Consider the following 21,164-nt stretch of genomic DNA (forward strand, 5'->3'; position numbering starts at 1 on the left):
CCCGCGCGTCTTTGGGATACGGGAGGAAACCAGGGCACTTGGAGGAAATATGTGACTACAGGAAGAACATTCAAACACCACACAGACAGCACCAAAGGTTGGGATTCTTCCCCACTGCTATTGGACTCCTGAACCAATCACCTCCCTCACATCCCACGATGCTGCCTGGATTAGAGGGCATGTGCTATCAGGAGAGGCTGGACAAACTTGGGCTCTTCTCTCTGGAATGGTGGAGGCTGAGGGATGATCTGTTGGAAGTGTATAAGGTTATGTGGGGCATAGATAGGGTGCACAAGCAATATCTTTTTCCCATTATTGAGTGATCCAACACCAGAGGGCATGCATTTAAGGTGAGAGGGGGTTCAGAAGAGACATGAGGGGTACGTTTTTTACTGAGAGAGTGGTGGATGCCTGGAATGCATTGCCTGATAGGATGCTGGAGGCAAATTCATTGGGGGCTTTTAAGAGGGGCTTGGATGGGCATGTGAATGAGAGGAAAATGGACGGATATGGACATTCTGTAGGTAGGAGGGAAAAGATATGTCAGCACAACATTGTGGGCCGAAGGGCCTGTTCTGTGCTGTACTGTTCTATGAGATGTGCAGGGCAAGTTCTTTACACACAGAATGATAGGTGCCTGGAATGTGCTGCCAAGGGTGGTGGTGGTGGAAGCAGATAGAGCGGTTTAAGAGGCTCTTAGACAGGCACATGAATGTCTTATCCCCTTCCTGGTGGCGCTGCCATGTTCTCGACCCCTTAATTTTACCTCTTCTGTTATCATCACTTCAGCATTTATTTTCACACTGCCTCAGTTTGCATTTCTACACTTTGCACCATTCCATTGTTTTTGTGCTTGTTCAGTGTATTCATTCTGGTATTTATTATTACCATGTGCACTGTTTACCCTGTGAGCTTCATGTAAGCAAGGAATTTCATTGCACTCTGGTGTACGTGACAATAAACTAATCTGAATCTGGGTCTCTGGCACTGTGAGGCAATGGCTCCATTATCTGTGTCCCTGAGCTCCAGTTTCCTCCCACGTCCCAAAGATGTAGGTTGTTATGTTAACTGGCTGCTGTAAATTACCCCTAGTGCGTGGGAGGTGTAGAATCTGGGGAGAGTTGATGGGAAAGTGGAGAGAATAAAATAGTGTTAGTGTAAACGGGTGCTTGTTGGTCAGCACAGACTCGGTGGGCCGAAGGGTCTGTTTCTCTGCTGTGTGAATCTACAGCAACACCGACTTGTGAATTTTTGCTATTTCGTCATTGACAGTTTGAGGTATGTATCTTCGGTTTACAAATTTATCTTTTACTATAACAAATGTATTACTCTCCACCTATAGGAATACACTGCACCAAAAAACTTACAGTAGAACATAGAATTGTACAGCACAGGAACAGGCCCTTCGGCCCATGATGTCTGTGCTGAGCATGATGCTAATTTAAACTAATCCCTTCTGCCTGCACATGGTCCATATCCCTCCATTCCCCGCATATTCGTGAGCCTTTCTAAAAGCCTATTAAATGCCTCTATCGTATCTGCTTCCACCACCACCCCTGACAGTGCATTCTAGGCACCCACCGCTCTCTGTGTACGAAAAAAACCTTGCCCCACACATCTCGTTTAAACTTTCCCCCCCTCACCTTAAATGCATGCTCTCTGGTATTTGATCTTTCTACCCTGGGAAAAAGATTATGTCTACCTTGTCCATGCTTCTCATAATTTTATAAACTTCTTTCAGGTCTCCCCTCAGCCTACAACACTCCAGAGAAAGCAACCTAAGTTTGTCCAACCTCTCCTTGTAGCTTGTGCCCTCTAATCCGGGCAACATCCTGCTGAACCTCTTCTGCACCCTCTCCAGAGCCTCCACGTCCTTCCCGTAATGGGGTGACCAGAACTACACACAAAGTCCGGCCTAACCAGAGTTTTATTGGTATTGGTTTATTATTGTCACTTGTACCGAGGTACAGTGGAAAAACTTGTCTTGCATACCGATCGTACAGATCAATTCATTACACAGTGCAGTTACATTGAGTTAGGACAGAGTGCATTGAGGTAGTACAGGTAAAAACAATAACAGTACAGAGTAAAGTGTCACAGCTACAGAGAAAGTGCAGTGCAATAAGGTGAAAGGTCTCAAAAAGGTGGATCGTGAAGTCAGAGTCCATCTCATTGTATAAGGGAACCGTTCAATCATCTTATCACAGTGGGGTGGAAGCTGTCCTCAAGTCTGGTGGTACGTGCCCTCAGGCTCCTGTATCTTCTACCTGATGGAAGAGGAGAGAAGAGAGAATGACCCGGGTGGGTGGGGTCTTTGATTATGCTGGCTGCTTCGCCGAGACAACGAGAGGTAAAGACAGAGTCCAAGGAGGGGAGGCTGGTGTCCGTGATACAACTGCAGCATGCTTTTTGGATTGATGAAACTTTGTTACTGAATTGTTTCCCCTGTCCTGAATTGAAGAACAGTTGCATAACGTCGAGCTGTTGATGTGACCTGTGATGCTGAGTGTGCTCACCTTATCCCGCCACTGTTCCGTCTTTCAGGTTCGTGGGTGGAGCTGAACTACAGTCAACAGAGTGGCTCGCGGGTGCTGGAGCATGTCCCTTCCTCCAGTTCCATCCACAACGGAGACATGGAGAAGATCCTGCTGGATGCACAGCACGAGTCGGAAAGGAACAGCTCGCGAGGAAGCTCCCATTGTGACAGGTGACTACGTAATGCTGGCTTCGCTTCTCATTTGGAATTGAATTTAGGAATTGGTTTATTATTGTCACTTGTACGAAGGTACAGTGGAAAAACTTGTCTTGCATACCGTTCATACAGATCATTTCATTACACAGTGCATTGAGGTAGTACAGGGTAAAACAATACAGAATGCGGAATAAAGTGTCACAGCAACAGAGAAAGCGCAGTGCAGGTAGACAAAAAGGTGCAAGGTCATAACAAAGTAGATTGTGAGGTCAAGAGTTTCCGTGCTGTATAACTCTATGACAGAAAAAATGCAGGAAGATCAAGAGGAAACTTGACTGGATTGAGAAGCTGAAGTGGTGCTGCCTCACAGATCCAGCGACCCAGGTTCAATCCTGACCTCCGGCGCTGTCTGTGTGCAGTTTGCACGTTCTCCCTCTGACCTGGTTTCCTCGTACTTCCCAAAGACATGCAGGTTGGTAAGTTGATTGGCCACTGTAGATAGACTCTATAAGTGAGTGGTATTGATACCAGGGAACCATTCAGTAGTCATATAAGGGTGGGATAGAAGCTGTTCTTGAGCCCGGTGGTATGTGCTTTCAGGCATACTGTCCCCTGATCCAGGGATGCATGAGCATTGTGTGTTGGTGTGGGACTTCTGAAAGATTTTGGTGATTGAACCCAAATAAGGAAAGTTAACATTGAACTAAATATTGTGTAGCTGGTTCCTAATGATTCTCAGTAGCTCAGTTCGTTAAGGGAGATTTGCCTCTTGCTCCAGGCCCTTCGGCCCACAATGTTGTGCTGACCTTTAAACCTTGCCTAAGACTATCTAACCCCTTCCTCCCACATATCCCTCTATTTTAAATTCCTCCATATGCTTATCTAGCAATCTCTTGAATTTGACCAATGTACCTGCCTCCACCACCACCCCAGGCAGCACATTCCATGCCCCAACCACACTCTGGGTAAAAAACCTTCATCTGATATCTCCCTTGAACTTCCCATCCATTACCTTAAAGCCATGCCCTCTTGTATTGAGCATTGGTGCCCTGGGAAAGAGGTGTTGGCTGTCTACTCTATCTGTTCCCGTTAATATTTTATATACCTCTATCATGTCTCCTCTCATCCTCCTTCTCTCCAAAGAGTAAAGTCCTAGCTCCCTTAGTCTCTCCTCATAATGCATACTCTCTAAACCAGGCAGCATCCTGGTAAATCTCCTCTGCACCCTTTCCAACGCTTCCACATCCTTCCTATAATGAGGCGACCGGAACTGGACACAGTGTGGTCTAACCAGAGTTTTGTAGACCTGCATCATTACCTCGCAGCTCTTAAACTCGATCCCACGACTTATGAATGCTAACATCCGATAAGCTTTCTTATCTACCCTATGCACCTGTGAGGCAACTTTTAGGGATCTGTGGATATGAACCCCCAGATTCCTCTGCTCCTCCACACTACCCAGAATCCTGCCATTAACTTTGGAAGGACAAACTCCCAAGGCGGAGTACAAAGTGTACCACCTCACACTTCTCTGGATTGAACTCCATCTGCTTTATCTCTGGGCCTGTACTGATGCAGTCCCTCTCAGCAAGGAGACTTCCTAGTTTGTTCGTCCCCTCCAGTTTGTCCCTGCCTATTGGATGTCTCTACCAATGTTATGTCCTCACCTTTGCTTCCTTAATGCTCGCTCCCCTGAGGTTGTAGCTTGTCTTGGTGTGACCCGGCCTCAAATAGCACGGCTTTGCAAGGGTCTATCTCCCTAGATGATATCCAACGATGCCCCTCCTTAATGACCTGTGGTGATGTGGTAAAGTTTCTCTCCATCTTCACCATCATCTTATTTTGTAAATAACCTCCTTTATAGCAAAGGCCCACTGCAAGTTATTTCTCTCCATCTCATAATGCCTGAATCTAGAAACCTCTGGACATGATGGGCTGAATATACTCTGCCATAAAGCTCTATGATTGAGCTCCATAATTCTTCAACCCAATAACTTCTCCTCTGGAGCGACCTGCTTTTTGCGTGTTTGCTTTGATATCCTCAGTAACTTTTATTCAGTCTTGGTCTTGAAAGCTCAATATTCTGCATCCTATTATTGCTTTCCCTTGTACTACCTCAATGCCAATTTACCAATCATGGAACGATGCAGCACGTAAACAGGCCCTTTGGTCACTGAATTATTGTCGACCATCAAACCTTGCACCTTATTGTCTACCTGCAATGCACTTCCCTGTAGCTGTGACATTTTACTCTGTATTCTGTTATTGTTACTACCTCAATGCGCTGTGTAATGAATTGACCTGTACGATCGGTATGCAAGACATGTTTTTCACTGTACCTCGGTACAAGTGACAATAATAAACCAATACCATTTACACTAATCCCATTTTAGTCTTCCCACATTCTCACAACTCCAGCCCCCTGCGTCCCCCCCCCCCCCCCCGCCCCCTGGATTCTACCACTCATTTATACACTGGAGTCTATCTACAGTGGCCAATTAACTTACCAATCTGCACGTCTTTGGGAAGTGTGAAGAAGCCAAGTCACAGGGAGAACGTGCAAACTCCACGCAGACAGCACCTGAGGTCAGGATTGAACCTGGGTGGCTGGATCTGTGAGGCAGCACCACTTCAGCTTCTCAATCCAGTCAAGTTTCCTCTTGATCTTCCTGCATTTTTTTTGTGTGTCATAGAGTCTAACAGCACGGAAACAGGCCCTTCGGCCCAACTCGTCCATGCTGACCGAGATGCCCACGTAAGCTAGCCCCATTTGCCTGCGTTTGGCCCATATTCCTCTGAACCTCTGCTATCCATGTACCTGTCCAAGTGTCCTTTAAATGTTGTAATTGTACCTGCCTCAACCACTTTCTCTGGCAGCTTGTTCCACATATGTGTGTTTGCTTTGATGCCTTTTATTACATTCATTCAGTCTTGGTCTTAAAAGCTCTAATTATTGTGTGTGAAAGTGCCTAACCGTACAACCCATAGATAGCCTATTCGTAATTATAAGGTTATGCCACCCTGTTGTGCCTCTTCCCAACTGCTTGCCTCGTGATCTTAGTTTATATTCACTTTATATTAACCTTTTAATCTGTGATGCTCAAGGGAATATAATTCTCTTGATTTAACCCCACATGGGCTAATCTCCTCTAAACTAATAAATATGTCCCTCCTGTTGTGTGTAACTGGAAGTGGAAGGACTGTAGGTGCTGGGCTTGTTGTGATGGGTAGAACACATAAAGAAAAGAACCAAGAACAAGAATAAGACAATCGACCTCTTGAGACTGCTCTGCCATTCAATGAGATCTTCGATGTTCCAATCTTGGTCTTAATACCATTTTCCCACTCTCTCCTCAAACCCCTTGGAAGTCCTTGTAGTTCAAATGGCTGTGTCTCCTTGAGTATATTCAACGACGACCACCACAGCTGCCTGGGGTCAAGAACCCCAGAAGGTCTTAAGAGAGAAGAAATTCCTTGGCCGCACTTGGAGTATTGTGTGGAGTTCTGGATACCCCATTACAGGGAGGATGTGGAGGCTTTGGAGAGTGTGCAGAAGAAGTTTACCAGGATGCTGCCTGGTTTAGAGGGTCTCGGCTATAAGGAGAGGTTGGACAAACTTGGATTGTTTTCTCTGGAGTGGCAGAGGCTGAAGGGAGGCCTGATAGAAGTTTACATATGTTTAAAAAAAAGTTATGAGAGGCATAGACAGGGTAGACAGCCAGAATCTTTTTCCCAGGGTAGAAATGTCAAATACCAGAGGGCATAGCTTTAAGGTGAGAGGGGGGGAAAGTTTAAAGGGGATGTGTAGAGCAAGTTTTTTTTTCCCCCACACAGAGAGTGGTAGGTGCCTAGAATGGGTGGAAGCAGATACAATAGTGGTGTTCAAGGCTTTTAGATAGACACATGAATATGCAGGGAATGGAGGAATATGCATCATGTGTAGGCAGAAGGGATCTTGGCATTTAGAAGGGATTTTGCGATTTACTTTAACTTGGCATTATGCTGGGCATTGATATTGTGGGCTGAAGGGCCTGTTCCTGTGCTGTACTGTTCGATGTTCCTCCTCGCCTGTGTCTGAAATGGGCGATCCCTTATTTTGAAACAATGGCCCTCTGAGTTCTAGATATTGTAGCGACTCACCGCACCAGCATCAAACCGTCTCCTGACATCGCGATGTCGTCGGAGGCCCCGATCCAAGATGGCGCGGGGCCCTCCTTCTTCCCCAGCGTTGGGTTGGGAAAGCCCGCCCGCAGGAAGGTCAGGTGACCTGCGCGTGACGTCAGCGCGGGAAGTTTTTGGCTATTAAAGGCGCACTGCGCCCCGGTTGACATTCGACCTTCGATTTCGAAACCAGCGACTCTGTGCCTTCACTTCGTAGTGTGTAGCTAGCTGCTACATTGGTGACCCCGACAGGCCCAAACGTTTTTGGACCCACGATGTCTACACAGCAAGAGGTACAGGCAGTAGCCCTTAAACTGCCCACCTTCTGGACCCTTCAGCCCAGTGTCTAGTTTGACCAGGCCGAGGCCCAGTTCCAGGTTCGCCAGATCACCAGGGATGACACCAAGTACCATTACGTGGTGAGCGCCCTCGACCAAGACACTGCCACCCAGGTGGAGGATTTCATCCAGGCGCCCCCAGAGGAGGAGAAGTACGATAAGTTCAAGACCATTCTCCTCGAGACTTTCGGCCTTTCCCAACGCGAACGAGCCTCCCGCCTACTCCACCTCGATGGGTTGGGCGACAGACTCCCCCTCCACACTCATGAATGAGATGTTGGCCCTGGCAGATGGGCATAAGCCCTGCCTGCTGTTTGAGCAGATCTTCCTGGAGCAGTTGCCCGATGACATCCACCTGCTCCTGGCCATCCGGGCGGATGTCCTTTGGCAGGCGAAAAAGGAGAGCAGGGCGTCCGTCAAGCGCATTGCCACGACACGTACCCAGCAGCCCAGCAGGCTAGACCCAGCGATTGAACGCTCCCCACCCGCCACCAGGTCTGAGGCACCGACCGACCAATGTTGTTTCTACCACCAGCGGTGGGGCGCTAACGCCCGCAGATACTGGCCACCATGCTGGTTTTCCGGGAAACGCCAGAGCCAGCTGCCACTGATGGCTACGGCGGCTGGCCACCCGGATAGCCTCTTGCATGTGTGGGACAGGTGTTCCAGACATCGGTTCCTAGTGGACGCCGGAGCTGAAGTCAGCATTGTGCCTCCCAACGGCCGCAAGACTCGCAACTGTACACCAGGACCCACCCTCAGAGCCGCCAATGGTCCCCAAGGCAGCCGGAGGCGGGCGGCCCTGTGGCGATTACCGACGTCTCAACGACATTACTACCCCGGACCGGTACCCCGTGCCACACATTCAGGACTTTGCTGCCAACCTACATGGGCGGTCCATTTTTTCCAAGGTCGACCTCGTCCTCAGGTATCACCAGATCCCGGTGCATCCAGACGACATTCCGAAGACGGCGCTGATCACACCTTTCGGCCTCTTTGAATTCATCCGGATGCCCTTTGGTCTCAAGAACGCTGCTCAGTCCTTCCAACGACTCATGGATGCAGTCGGGCGCGACCTTGATTTCGTCTTCATTTACCTCGACGACATCTTGATCGCCAGCAACAGCCGCCAGGAACATTTTACGTACCTCCGCCAACTCTTTTCTCGCCAGAGGGATTTTGGCCTGACCGTCAACCCAGCCAAATGCCAATTCGGGCTGGAGACAATTGATTTCCTGGGTCATCGGATCGACAATCACGGCGCCTCGCCCCTGCCTGTAAAGGTCGACGCCATCCGCCATTTCGCCAGACCCACCTCCATCAAGGGCCTGCAGGAATTCCTCAGTATGGTAAACTTTTATCACCGGTTCACACCATCCGCAGCCCGCATCATGTGCCCGTTGTTTGCTCTCCTGTCAGGCGGAAGCAAGGACATTGTTTGGTCGGAAGAGGCTCACACCACGTTCGTCAAAACCAAGCAGGCCTTGGCGGACGCGGTCATGTTGGTGCATCCTCGCACGGACGTCCCGACTGCCCTCACAGTCGACGCCTCCAGCACAGCGGTCGGGGGTGTGTTAGAACAGCTTATCGAAGGGCGTTGGCAACCGCTGGCGTTCTTCAGCAGGCACCTTTGACCACCAGAGCTCAAATATAGCGCCTTCGACCGTGAGCTGTTGGCGTCGTACCTGGCCATCAGACACTTCTGTTACTTCTTGGAGGGCAGGCCGTTTACAGCTTTCACTGACCACAAGCCTTTGACCTTCGCTTTCAACAAGGTCTCAGATCCCTGGTCAGCACAGCAACAGCGGCACTTGTCGTACATCTCGGAGTTTACCACTGACGTCCGCCATCTGTTGGGGAAAGAGATGTGGTCGCGGATACACTGTCACGGCCCACCATCCGAGTTTTGTCCCGGGGGTGGATTTCGGCACCTTAGCGGAGGCACAGTGAACGGACATGGAGATGCCCAGCTATCGCACCGCAGTCTCGGGCCTGTGACTGCAACACCTTCTGGTAGACCTCGGTGAGCGCACCCTGCTCTGCGATATCTCCACAAGTAGACCCCTCCCCATCATCCCAGCTGCCTGGCGTAGACGGGTGTTTGATGCCATCCATGGCCTTGTACACCCATCCATCTGGACTACTGTCCGGATGGTGTCAGACAAGTTTGTCTGGCATGGCCTGTGTAAACAGGTTTCCAAATGGGCCCGGTCCTGCACTCACTGTCAGGCCTCGAAAGTACAGCAGCACATCAAGGCCCCCTTGCAGGATTTTCAACCTACCCGCCGGAGGTTCGACCATATCCATGTCGACCTGGTGGGCCCCCTTCCAGTCTCCCGAGGAGTGCGGTACCTCCTCACGATTGTCGACCATTTTACCCGCTGGCCTCAAGCCATTCCCCTCGCAGATACCTCCGCCCAGTCCTGAGCACGGGCCCTTTTGTCAGCTTGTGTGGCCCGTTTCGGTGTCCCGGCACATATCACTTCAGACAGGGGAGCTCAATTCACCTCTGGCCTGTGGTCTGCCGTTGCTGACTTGTGGGGTTCCCGGATCCACCTCACCGCCGCCTATCACCCGCAATCCAATGGGCTGGATTGGCCCACCTTAAGGGGCCCAACTGGGTAGACGAGCTCCCCTGGGTCCTGCTGGGGATATGCACCGCGCCAAAAGAGGACCTGCATGCCTCATCCGCAGAGATGGTCTATGGAAAGCCCATAGTCGTCCTGGGCGAGTTCCTACCAGCCTCTCGGGGGCCAGAGGAAAGACCTACCGCGGCGCTCGACCGGCTGCGCGAGCGGCTTGGAAGCCTGGCCCCGATTCCCACCTCACGACACGGACAGGTCCCAACCCATACGCCGACTTCCCTCCAAGACTGTAAGTTTGTCTTCGTCAGGAGGGGTGCACACCGATCACCGCTGCAGCGGCCGTATGAAGGGCCATTCCGGGTTGGAACAATGGGTCTACGTTTGTGCTGGACATTGGGGGGCGTGAGGTGGTGTTTACGGTTGACTGGCTGAAGCCAGCTCATTTAGACTCGGACCAACCCGTGGTGGTACAGCGAGCGCGGCGCAGGGGCAGGCCACCCAAGTCATAGTTTATTTAATTCTGGTTTTCGCGACGGTATTGCCGGTTCTGGGGGGGGTTATGTAGCGACTCATTGAACTGGCTCCCGACATCGCGACGTCGTTGGAGGCCCAGATCCAAGATGGTACGGGGCCCTCCTTCCCCAGCGTTGGGCTGGGAAAGCCCGTGCATGGGACGGTCAGGTGACCCGCGCGTGACGTCAGCGCGGGAAGTTTTGGGCTATTAAAGGCGCACTGCGCCCCAGTCGGCATTCAACCATCGATTTCGAAACCAGCGACTCTGTGTCTTCATTTTGTAGTGTGTTGCTAGCTGCTACAATATCCCCTTTGAGTAAACATCCTCTCACGATCCACCCTCAGAAACATAAACGTTTCAATATGATCACATCTCATTCTTCTAAACTCCTGTGAGGACAGAAAGCTTTGATCTGCATGTGCCACCACATTTCGTGAGGCAGTATTGATTCTGTGCAGAGCACAGATTGTCCTGGGAAAGTTGCTTCATTATACACGGGCACATTCTCAGTAGAGGAAACCAAGTGATTACAAAAGAGTTTGACACCTTGTTTGTAGCCAAGCCCTGGCTTGTTCTATGGCCTGCCTCTCCTCCCTTGTCAAAGCAGAGATTAGTGACAGAAAAAGCTGGCCTGTGGGATTGCTGAATCTAAAACTGCTGATCCCATCACATTTGCATAGCTTTCAGAGACGTGAAAGGCCGTCAGTTCTGAGATATTAAAGGGGTAGTGACATGGTCTCCAGAAATAATGTAGGAACACTGCTGCAGATCCCAGAGAATTAAAGGAATAGTTCCATGACTTCTGAAGGTACTAAAGGGTGGAGTCTGTATTTGCATGTTATGGAATCGTACAGCACAGTGATATTAAAGTGAGACACGAGAGACTGCAGATACTGGAAATTGATATTGGTTTATAATTGTCACTTGTACTGAGGTACAGTGGAAAAACTTGTCTTGCATACCGATCGTACAGGTCAATTCATTGCACAGTGCAGTTACATTGAGTTAGTACAAAGTGCATTGATGTAGTACAGGTAAAAACAATAACAGTACAGAGTAAAGTGTCACAGCTACAGAGAAAGTGCAGTGCAATAAGGTGCAAGGTCACAACAAGATAGATTGTGAGGTCATAGTCCATCTCATTGTATGAGGGAACCGTTCAATAGTCTTATCACAATGGGGTAGAAGCTGCCCTTAAGTCTGGTGGTGGACTACAAAATGCTGGAGGAACTCAGTGGGTCAGGCAGCATCTGTGGAGGGAAATGGATAGTTGACGTTTTGGGTCGAGACCCTTCATCAGGACTGGAAAGAAAGTAGATAGCCAGTATAAAATGGTGGGGGGGAGGGGGGGGTTGGGGGTGGAGCAAGAGCCAGCGGGTGATAGGTGGATCCTGGTGAGAGGGGGATGATAGGCAGGTGGGGGAGAGGGGAGAGCGGGAATAATGTCAGAAGCTGGGAGGTGATCGGTGGAAGTGACAAAAGGCTGAAGATAATGGAATCTGACAGGAGAGGAAGGTGGACCATGGAATAACGGGAAGGAGGTGAGGAGGGGAAGTAAAGGGATTTTGGCAAAGTTTTCAGAGATGTTAAAGGGAGAGTCTGTGTTTGCAAGTGACATTGAGGGGAAAGAATTGGAATTGGTTTATTATTGTCATTTGTACCGAGATACAGTGAAAAACTTTTGTTTGCCTGCCATCTAGACAGATCATTGCCATAAATAAGTACATTGAGGTAGTAAAAAGAAAAACAGAATGCAGAATATCTGGTTACAGAGAAAGTGCAGTGCAGGTAGACAAATAAAGTGCAAGGGCCACGATGAGGTATTTTGGGAGATCAAGAGTTCATCTTTAGCGTATGAGAGGCCTGTTCAAGAGTCTGGTAACAGTGGGATAGAAGCTGTCCTTGTGCCCTCAAGCTTTTATATCTCCCAACCAACGGATGGGGGAAGAGAGAGCGATCAGGGTGGGAGGAGTCCTTGACTGTGTTGTCTGCTTTCCCGAAGCAGCGGGAAGTGTAGACGGAGTCATTGGAGGGGAGGCTGGTTTGCGTGATGGACTGGGCTGTGTTCACAACAGTCTGCAATTTTTTGCAGTCATGGGCAGAGCGGTTCCCAAATCAGGTTGATAGGGCGGTGAAGAAGGCATATGGCATTCTTGCCTTCACTAGTTGAGGCATTGAGTTCAAGAGTCAGGAAGTTTATGCTACAGCTTTATAAAACGTTAGTTATGCCGCATCTGGAGTATTGCATTCAGTTCTGGTCGCCCCATTACAGGAAGGATGTTGAGGCTTTGGAGATGGTGCAGAAGAGGTTTACCAAGATGTGCTTTAAGGAGAGGTTGGACAAACTTGGATTTTTCTCTCTGGAGCGGCGGAGGCTGAGGGGAGACCTGATAGAGGTTTATAAGGTTATGAGAGGCATAGATAGAGTAGACAGCTGGTATCTTTTCCCTGGGGCTGAAATGTCTAATACCAGAGGGCATACATTTAAGGTGAGAGGGGGTAAGTTCAAAGGAGGTGTGCGGGGCAAGTTTTTTTTGCACAGAGTGGTGATTGTCTGGAATGTGCTGTCAGGGGTGGTGGTGGAGGCAGATACGATACAGGCATTCAAGAAGCTCTTACACAGGCACATGAATGTGAGGGAAACGATAAGGTATGAACATTGTGTACGCAGAAGGGAATGGTTTAGTTGGGCAATTTATTGCTAATGTAATTGGTTTGGCACAACATTGTGGGCCGTAGGGCCTGTTCCTGTGCTGTACTGTTCTATGTTCTATGTACCAAGCTGTGATGCATCTGGATCGGATGCTTTCTATGATGCATCTGTGAAAAATAAATTAATGCGAGTCATCAAGGACGTGACAAATTTTCTTAGCCTGCTGAGGGTGTTGGTGTGCTTTCTAAACAACTCTGGTTTTCAGAAATGTTAAGATAAGATATCTTTATTAGTCACACGTACATCAAAACACACAGTGAAATGCATCTTTTGCGTAGAGTGTTCTGGGGGCAGCCCGCAAGTGTCACCACATTTCTGGCGCCTACATATCATGGCCAGGGATAGTCCATCATTTTGAATAATATCCAGAGATGTTAAAGGGATAGGGGTATTAAAGGAGCATTCCACTGTGTTGGTGAATGTTTCTCAAGGCAATGATTTTAATTTCCTTCTTGTCACACGTCAACTATATTCAACAGAAATTGGTGTCAAGCCTTTCTTCAAAAAGAGAAATTTGGTGCTATGGGGAAATGTTGACGGAGTGACACACACTCCATGCCTGCAAGCAACAAAAGCTAGACGAAATTTGGGCATGGGCTGATAAATGGCAAGTAATATTTGTGCTATAAGAGAGCCAGGCGATGACCATCTCCAACAAGCGAGAGTCTGACTTCAGGAAAGGGGGCGGTGTAAATGCACCTGTCTACATCAATGGTGCTGAGGTCGAGAGGGTTGAGAGCTTCAAGTTCCTTGGAGTGAACATCACCAGCAGCCTGTCCTGGACAAATCACGTAGATGCCACAGCCGAGAAAGCTCCCCAGCGCCTCTACTTCCTCAGGAGGCTAAAGAAATTTGGTTTGTCCCCTTTGACTTTCACCAACTTTTACCGATGCATCATAGAAAGCATCCTATCTGGATGTATCACGGCTTGATACGGCATCTGCTCCGCCCAGGACCACAAGAAGCTGCAGAGAGTTGTGGACACAGCCCAGCGCATCACAGACACCAGCCTCCCCTCCTTGGACTCTGTCTTTACCTCTTGTTGTCTTGGTGAAGCAGCCAGCATAATCAAAGACCCCACCCACCTGGGACATTCTCTCTTCTCTCCTCTTCCATCGGGTAGAAGATACAGGAGCCTGAGGGCACGTACCACCAGACTTAGGGACAGCTTCTACCCCACTGTGATAAGACTATTGAACGGTTCCCTTATACAATGAGATGGACTATGATCTCATGATCCATCTTGTTGTGACCTTGCACCTTATTGCACTGCACTTTCTCTGTAGCTGTGACACTTTCCTCTGTACTGTTATTGTTTTTACCTGTACTACTTCAATGCACTCTACTAACTCGATGTAACTGCACTGTGTAATGAATTGACCTGTATGATCAGTTTGTAAGACAAGCTTTTCACTGTACCTCGGTACAAGTGACAATAATAAACCAATACCAATACCCTTGATGGTGAAGATTTTGCCATTACCATTGGCAGCATCCTCACCATCAATATCCTAGGGGGTCACCACTATCTAGAAACTTAACTGGACCAGCCTCATGAATATCTTGGCTGCAAGACCAGTTTAGACACTGGGTATCCTGCAGAGAATAATTCTCCCCCGACACCAAATGGCTTTACCACCATTTGCAAGGGTCAAGCAGCATGGTGATACAGAGCTCAGCACATCACGGAAACCAGCCTCCCCTCCATGGACTCTGTCTATACCCCTTGCTGCCTCGGTAAAGCAGCCAGCATAATCAAAGACCCCACCCGCCCTGGACCTTCTCTCTTCTTCCCCCCCTCCCATTGGGCAGAAGGTACAAAAGCCTGAAAGCACGTACCACCAGGCTCAAGGACAGCTTCTATCTTGCTTTTATGACACTATTGAACAGTTGGTTCCCTAGTACGATAAGATGGACTCTTGAGCTCACAATCTACCTTGTTACGACCTTGCACCTTATTGTCGGCCTGCACTGCAAGTAACTGTAAACACTTTATTCTGCATTCTGTTATTGCTTTTCCCTTGTACTACCTCAATGCACTGTTGTAATGAAATGATCTGTATGGATGGCACGCAAAACAAAGTTTATCACTGTTGTCGTCGTCGTGGCTATCCCTCGAGGTCAAGGATGATGGTCTTTGTTCCGTAGATCTATTTATAGGCTCTCAAGTATTCACCGCTTTCCTGCCAGTTCTTGACTAGGAGCTTCCAGCCATCACATTGCCTAGTCCCATCGCCCTCCACCGATTGCCGAAAGACTTGAGAAGTAGCCCACAGAGCAGAGATACCTGTGCATGTATTTGTTTAACGTGTACTTGATGTTGCACTATGAAAAGCCCACGACACTTCACAAATCAACCAACTGATTCCAATGGCATAGAAACCACGACGATTGGAGCTCATGGATTTGTTGCAGCCTTCATCCGCCTTCATAGCCATTGAGTTCAAAGTAACTTCGTCCGCCTGTTCCACCATTGAGGTCTCGGTTGGATTCTTCTTTATCACTGTAGCAGTACATGTGACAACAATAAACCAATTTACCAATTTACTTTATCAGCCGCTATCCCTCAGCCTCAGTGACCCTGATTCAATCCTGACCTCGGGTACTGTCTGTGTGGAGTTTGCACATTGACCACACGAGTTTCCTGGTACTCCAGTTTCCTCCCACATCCCAAAGCCATGCAGATTGGTAGCTTAATTGGCTGCTGCAAATTGCCCCTGTTGTGTGTACATGAGTGGTAAAATCTGGTGGGGGAATTGATGGGAATGTGGGGTGAATAAGATGGGATTAGTGTTAGCTTTTATCACCCATTACTTCTCCTGCCTGACAAAGGCCTTTCAATGTTGGCTAAGAAATTTTCTGTTGACTACACCCCTCCTCCTGCACAACCAATCCCAACACTCCTTTGCACAGGGGTTTCTCAACATCACCCAGTGAAATAAAACCAAGCAACACACAAGATGCTGGAGGAACTCAACGGGTCAGGCAGCATCTGTGAAGGGAGATGGACAGTCCATGTTTCAGGTCAAGACCCATCATCTGGACCGAAAGAAAGAGGGGAGATGGCCAGTGTAAAAAGGTGAGGGGAAGGGGTCGAGCGAGAGGTGGCAGGTGATGTGTGGATCCAGGCGAGAGGGGTTGATAGGCAGATGGAGGAGGGAAGGGTGGAAAGGAGGCCAGGAGGCAACAAAGGGCTGCAGATGATGGAATCTGATAGGAGAGGAATGTGGAGCGTGGAACCAAATCAGGGAGGTCGGGAGGGCAGATGGGAACAGTGGGGGAAGGGGACCCAGTGGGAGGGGCGTGTGGGTGATGGGCAGATGGGTGGAGGAGGGGAAAGAAACAGGGTGATGGGGGCTGAGTAGATCAGGAGGAGGGAAAAGGGACGAAGGGGGAGCAGTTTACCTGAAACTGGAGAATTCAATGTTCATGCCATCAGGTTCTGGAGTACTCAGGTGGAATATGAGGTGCTGTTCCTCTAGTTTGTATTCAGCCTCACCCTGGCAGTGGAGGAGGCCGAGGAGGCTACGTCGCTATGGGAATGGGGAGGAGTTGTTGCCCATTGAGTATTCCCAGCAATTCTTGCTTTTATTTCAGATTTTGGCATTGCAGTATTTTCTGCTTTTTGATTACTGTTGAATTCATCCTGAATAGTCTGGGTTCTAATTTCAGAGATATCTGCCCTCATTCTGGAGTCCCCATCAAACTGTTTAATAATCCTGAACACTGCAATTACATATTGTGCAAACTTTCCTCGGGATTTAGCTCCTGGAATCTGCAGTTCATTGATTAAAATTCCCCCTGTCAGGATGTTCCGGGTGAGTGGAGGGTCATGAGTAACATGTCCATTTCTTTCTGCTTCTGTGGTTCCAGCATTCTGTCACCGCCTAATCCCCACCACGTGAAAAGCTGGGTGCCTGGTGAATGCTGACTGTTATCTTCAAACAATCCAACAGGGATTTTTATTTGTTCCTGGGATTCGGAAGTTGGTGGCAAAGCTGACTTTTATCATGGTAGTTTCGTAGTTACCATTGATTGAGGCTCACTTGTAACTGCAAATCTATTTAATTACATGAATTTAAATGAACAATTAATTTATTATTGTCACGGCAGGCAACGCTTTACAGCACCAGCAACCCGGGTTCAATTCCAGCCGCTGTCTGTAAGGAGTTTGTACGTTCTCCCCATGTCTGCGTGGGTTTCCTCCGGGTGCTCCGGTTTCCTCCCACATTCCAAAGACGTACGGGTTAGGAAGTTGTGGGCATGCTATGTTGGCGCCAGAAGTGTGGCGACACTTGCAGGCTGCCCCCAGAACACGCTACGCAAAAGATGTATTTCACAGTGTGTTTTGATGTACATGTGACTAATAAAGAAATCTTATCTTGTATGTACCGAGATACAGTGAAAGACTTTGTTTGCGTGCCATCCCGACAGATCATTCCATACATAAGTACATCGAGGTAGTACCAAAGGTAAAGCAATAACTGAATGCAGAGCATAGTGTTACAGTTACAGAGAAAGTGCAGTGCAGGCAGACAAAGTGCAAGGGCCGTGATGAGGTAGATTGAGAGATCAAGAGTTCATCTTTATCATACAAGAGGTCTGTTCGAGAGTCTTATAATAGTGGGATAGAAGATGTCCTTGAGCCTCGTGGTATGTGTTTTCCCCACATACTTGTTCTCTAGATAAATGATCTTGATCTGTGGTTAATAGTCCGGTAACTTGACCACTCTGCTACAGTACCTATTGTGTGACATCAGCAGGTCATGGAAGGAACACTTCAGTCAGCAGTGCATTACAAGATCTCCTTTCCCCTGTTTTGCAGCCCACCCTTACTGATGAGCCCTCAGGTGTCTCATGGTCCTGCTGAGTTTGAAACCGGTAGCCTTGGAGACAGCAACAGCACACAGGTAGGTGTGAACATGGGACTGGTTGCTGAGATGCAGTGACTGATGCCTCTCTTCCATAATGGGGCTTTCTAATCTTTGAGTGGTTGGTCAGGGAACTCCAGACCTGGATTAGACAGATGTGGGTTCTGGTCGAAGGTTCATAGAACAGTACAGCACAGGAACAACACACACAAAATGCTGGAGGAACTCAGCAGGTCAGGCAGCATTTATGGAGGGAAATAAACAGTCGACATTTCGGGTCGAGACCCTTCATCGGGACTGGCCGGTCCTGATGAAGGATCTCGACCCGAAACGCTGACTGTTTATTTCCCTCCAGAGATGCTGCCTGACCTGCTGAGTTCCTCCAGCATTTTGTGTGTGTTGCTCCAGATTCCAGCATCTGCAGAATCGCTTGTGTCTCAGCACAGGAACAGGCCCTTTGGTCAACGATGTCTGTGCCGAGCACAATGCCAAATTAAACTAATCCCTTCTGCCTGCACATCCACATCCATTGATTCCCTGCACATTCATGTGTCCGTCTAAGAGCCTCTTAAACACCACTATCATATCTGCCTCCACCACCGCCCCTGGCAGTGCATTCCAGGCACCCACCACTCTCTGTGTAAACAAAAAAAACCTTTCCCTGCACATCTCCTTTAAACTTTCCTCCTCTCAACTTAAGTGCAAGCCCTTTAGTATTTGACATTTCTACCCTGGGAAAAAGATTCTGGCTGTGTATCCTATCTATGCCTCTCATAATTTTATAAACTCAGGTCTCCCCTCAGCCACGAATGCTATAGAGAAAACCTCTTCTAAAGGGTCATTTAACCCTTTGAGTCTGCTCCACATTCGATAGGATCATGGCTGTATTCTGTCCTCTGTTCCAGCTTTCTGCCCATATGGTGCAGGAAGAGTCCATTCAGCCCATCATGCCCGTGCCAGCTCACACCATCTAATTAGGTCCGCTCCTCTCCCGCTCGTAACCCAACCCACTGAGGCAGTTTACCTGTATTGCTTCAAATTCAGTGCAATAAAAACAGGAAATGCTGGAAAAACTCTGCAGGTCAGGCGGCGTCCATGGAAAAAGAAACTGTTTCTTAAAAAAAAACTTGCCCTGCACATCCCCTTTAGAGAGACATAGAACATAGTTCCCTAGGTACAGTGAAAAACTTTGTTTTGCATGCCTTCCATACAGATAATTTCATCAGATCAGTACATTGAAGTAGCACGAGGGAAAACTGTAACAGAATGTAGAATATAGTGTTACAGTTACAGAGACAGTGCAGTGCAGGCAGACAATAAGGTGCAAGGTCACAACAAGGTAGATTGTGAGGTCGAGGCCATCTCATCGTACAAGAGGTCCATTTGATAGTCATAACAGCAGGACAGAAGCTGCCCTTGAGCCTGGTGGTACGTGCTTCCAGGCTTTTGGGCTGAAGAGGCTTTTGGGTACAGGGGGTATGGATCATACGCAGGCTGAAGAGATTTAGTTTGATTTTGGCATTGTGTTCGGCACAGACATCGTGGGCCGAAGGACCTGTTCCCATGTTGTACTGTCCTATGTTCTACAGATGTGACGTGGAATTGGTCAGGATCACATTGAACGGTGGGGCGGTCTGGAGTGGGCAGGTGGTCCGTTCCTGTTTCCATGTCTTGCTCTTGCATTGCTGTGTGAGCACGGCGATGTGTTACAACCAGCAGCCGAAACTCTTGCACGTGTTTTGCCTGAGCAAGCATTGATTTCTCCCTTTGGTCGCTGTGCGCGGATTAGCAGGACTGCGCTGTGCCCTGAGCTGATGAACCTCCTGTCCTTTCCTTCCACAGTCTGATGAGGAGGCTCAGGAGAGGAGCGCAGAGCTTGAAAAATTACTGAAGAATCACGCCGAGTGGATCTGGTACTGCTCCAGCCGACCAGAAAACGTGCCCCCAAAGTGAGTTTCAGTTCCATTCTCTTGCTGCCAGGTTCTGCTCACTGCAAGACCTGAGGCTCAGATCGTCGGGGGATCGAGTTTAAGAGCCGCGAAGTGATGATTCAGCTTTACAAAACTCTGGTTAGGCCACACTTAGAGTACTGTGTCCAGTTCTGGTCGCCTCATTATAGGAAGGATGTGGAGGTGTTGGAGAGGGTGCAGAGGAGATTTACCAGGATGCTGCCTGGATTAGAGAGTATGGATTATGGGGAGAGTCTAAAGGAACTAGGGCTTTACTCATTGGAGAGAAGGAGAATGAGGGGAGACATGATAGAGGTATTGAGAGGAATAGATAGAGTGGACAGCCAGCACCTCTTTCCCAGGGCACCAGTGCTCAAAACAAGAGGACATGGCTTTAAGGTAATGGGTGGGAAGTTCAAGGGAGATGTCAGAGGGAGGTTTTTCACCCAGAGGGTGGTTGGTGCATGGAATGCATTGCCTGGGGTGGTGGTGGAGGCAGATACATTGGACAAGTTCAAGAGATTGTTAGATAACCATATGGAGGAATTTAAGTTAGAGGGATATGTGGGAGGAAGGGGTTAGATAGTCTTAGGAGTGGTTTGAAGGGCAGCACAACATGGTGCGCTGAAGGGCCTGTATTGTGCTGTATTGTTCTATGGTCCAATGACAATAGAATTGGAATAAACCTGGTTCCTGAGTGAGTTGGGATTGGATTAAAAATGACGAGTGCTGTAAGCTCTGATGATGTAGCTCCTGGATTAGTCAGAGTTGTACAGCACACAAAAACATAGAGTTGAGCAGCAGTCCACCTGTCCATATCGAACCTTTAGTCCATCTACACTAATCCCATTTGCCCATTTCTTTGCCAATATCACAGGCCAGGCAGCGTCCGTGGAGAAAGGCAGACGGACACCATTTTGGGTCAGGACCCTTCTTCAGGACTGAAGATAGGAAAAGGAGAAGCCCAATATATAGGAGGGAAAAACAGAGCAGTGATAGGTGGACAAAAGAGGGGAGGCGGGGTGGGCACAGGGTGGCGATAGGTAGATGCAGGTAAGAGATAGTGATAGGCAGGTGCGGAGGAGGAGGGGAGAGCAGATCCACCGGGGGATGTGTCCAAGGTAAGAAGAGAGAGGAAAAATAGGTAGGTAAAAAAAGAGGCAAGGAATGGGAAGAAGAGAAGAAGGATCTTGGGGTTCACGTCCATGGATCCCTCAAGGTTCCCATGCAGGTCAATAGGGTTGTTAAGAAGACGTATGGAGTGTTGGCCTTCATTAGTCGGGGGATTGAGTTCAAGAGCCGCGAGGTGATGTTGCAGCTCTATAGAACTCTGGTCAGACC

The 21,164-nt window shown here is 48.7% G+C and overlaps 1 protein-coding gene across 2 annotated transcripts in view; it reads left to right on the forward strand.

Annotated features, from left to right (window-relative positions):
- LOC127567529 (BCL2/adenovirus E1B 19 kDa protein-interacting protein 3-like) overlaps positions 1-21,164 on the forward strand; it is a 61,118-nt gene that overhangs the window by 22,925 nt on the left and 17,029 nt on the right. For both annotated transcript variants that reach the window (XR_007955899.1, XM_052010540.1), the window contains exons 2-4: positions 2,545-2,707; positions 17,829-17,913; positions 19,717-19,823. Coding sequence is in view for 1 of the 2 variants with exons in the window: in XM_052010540.1 (XP_051866500.1) it covers positions 2,545-2,707; positions 17,829-17,913; positions 19,717-19,823 (355 nt within the window). In the remaining variant the exon portion in view is untranslated. The remainder of the gene's footprint in view (positions 1-2,544; positions 2,708-17,828; positions 17,914-19,716; positions 19,824-21,164) is intronic.

This window comes from Pristis pectinata, chromosome 2, assembly GCF_009764475.1.
Source record: "Pristis pectinata isolate sPriPec2 chromosome 2, sPriPec2.1.pri, whole genome shotgun sequence".
In the NCBI taxonomy this organism is placed as follows: Eukaryota; Metazoa; Chordata; class Chondrichthyes; order Rhinopristiformes; family Pristidae; genus Pristis; species Pristis pectinata.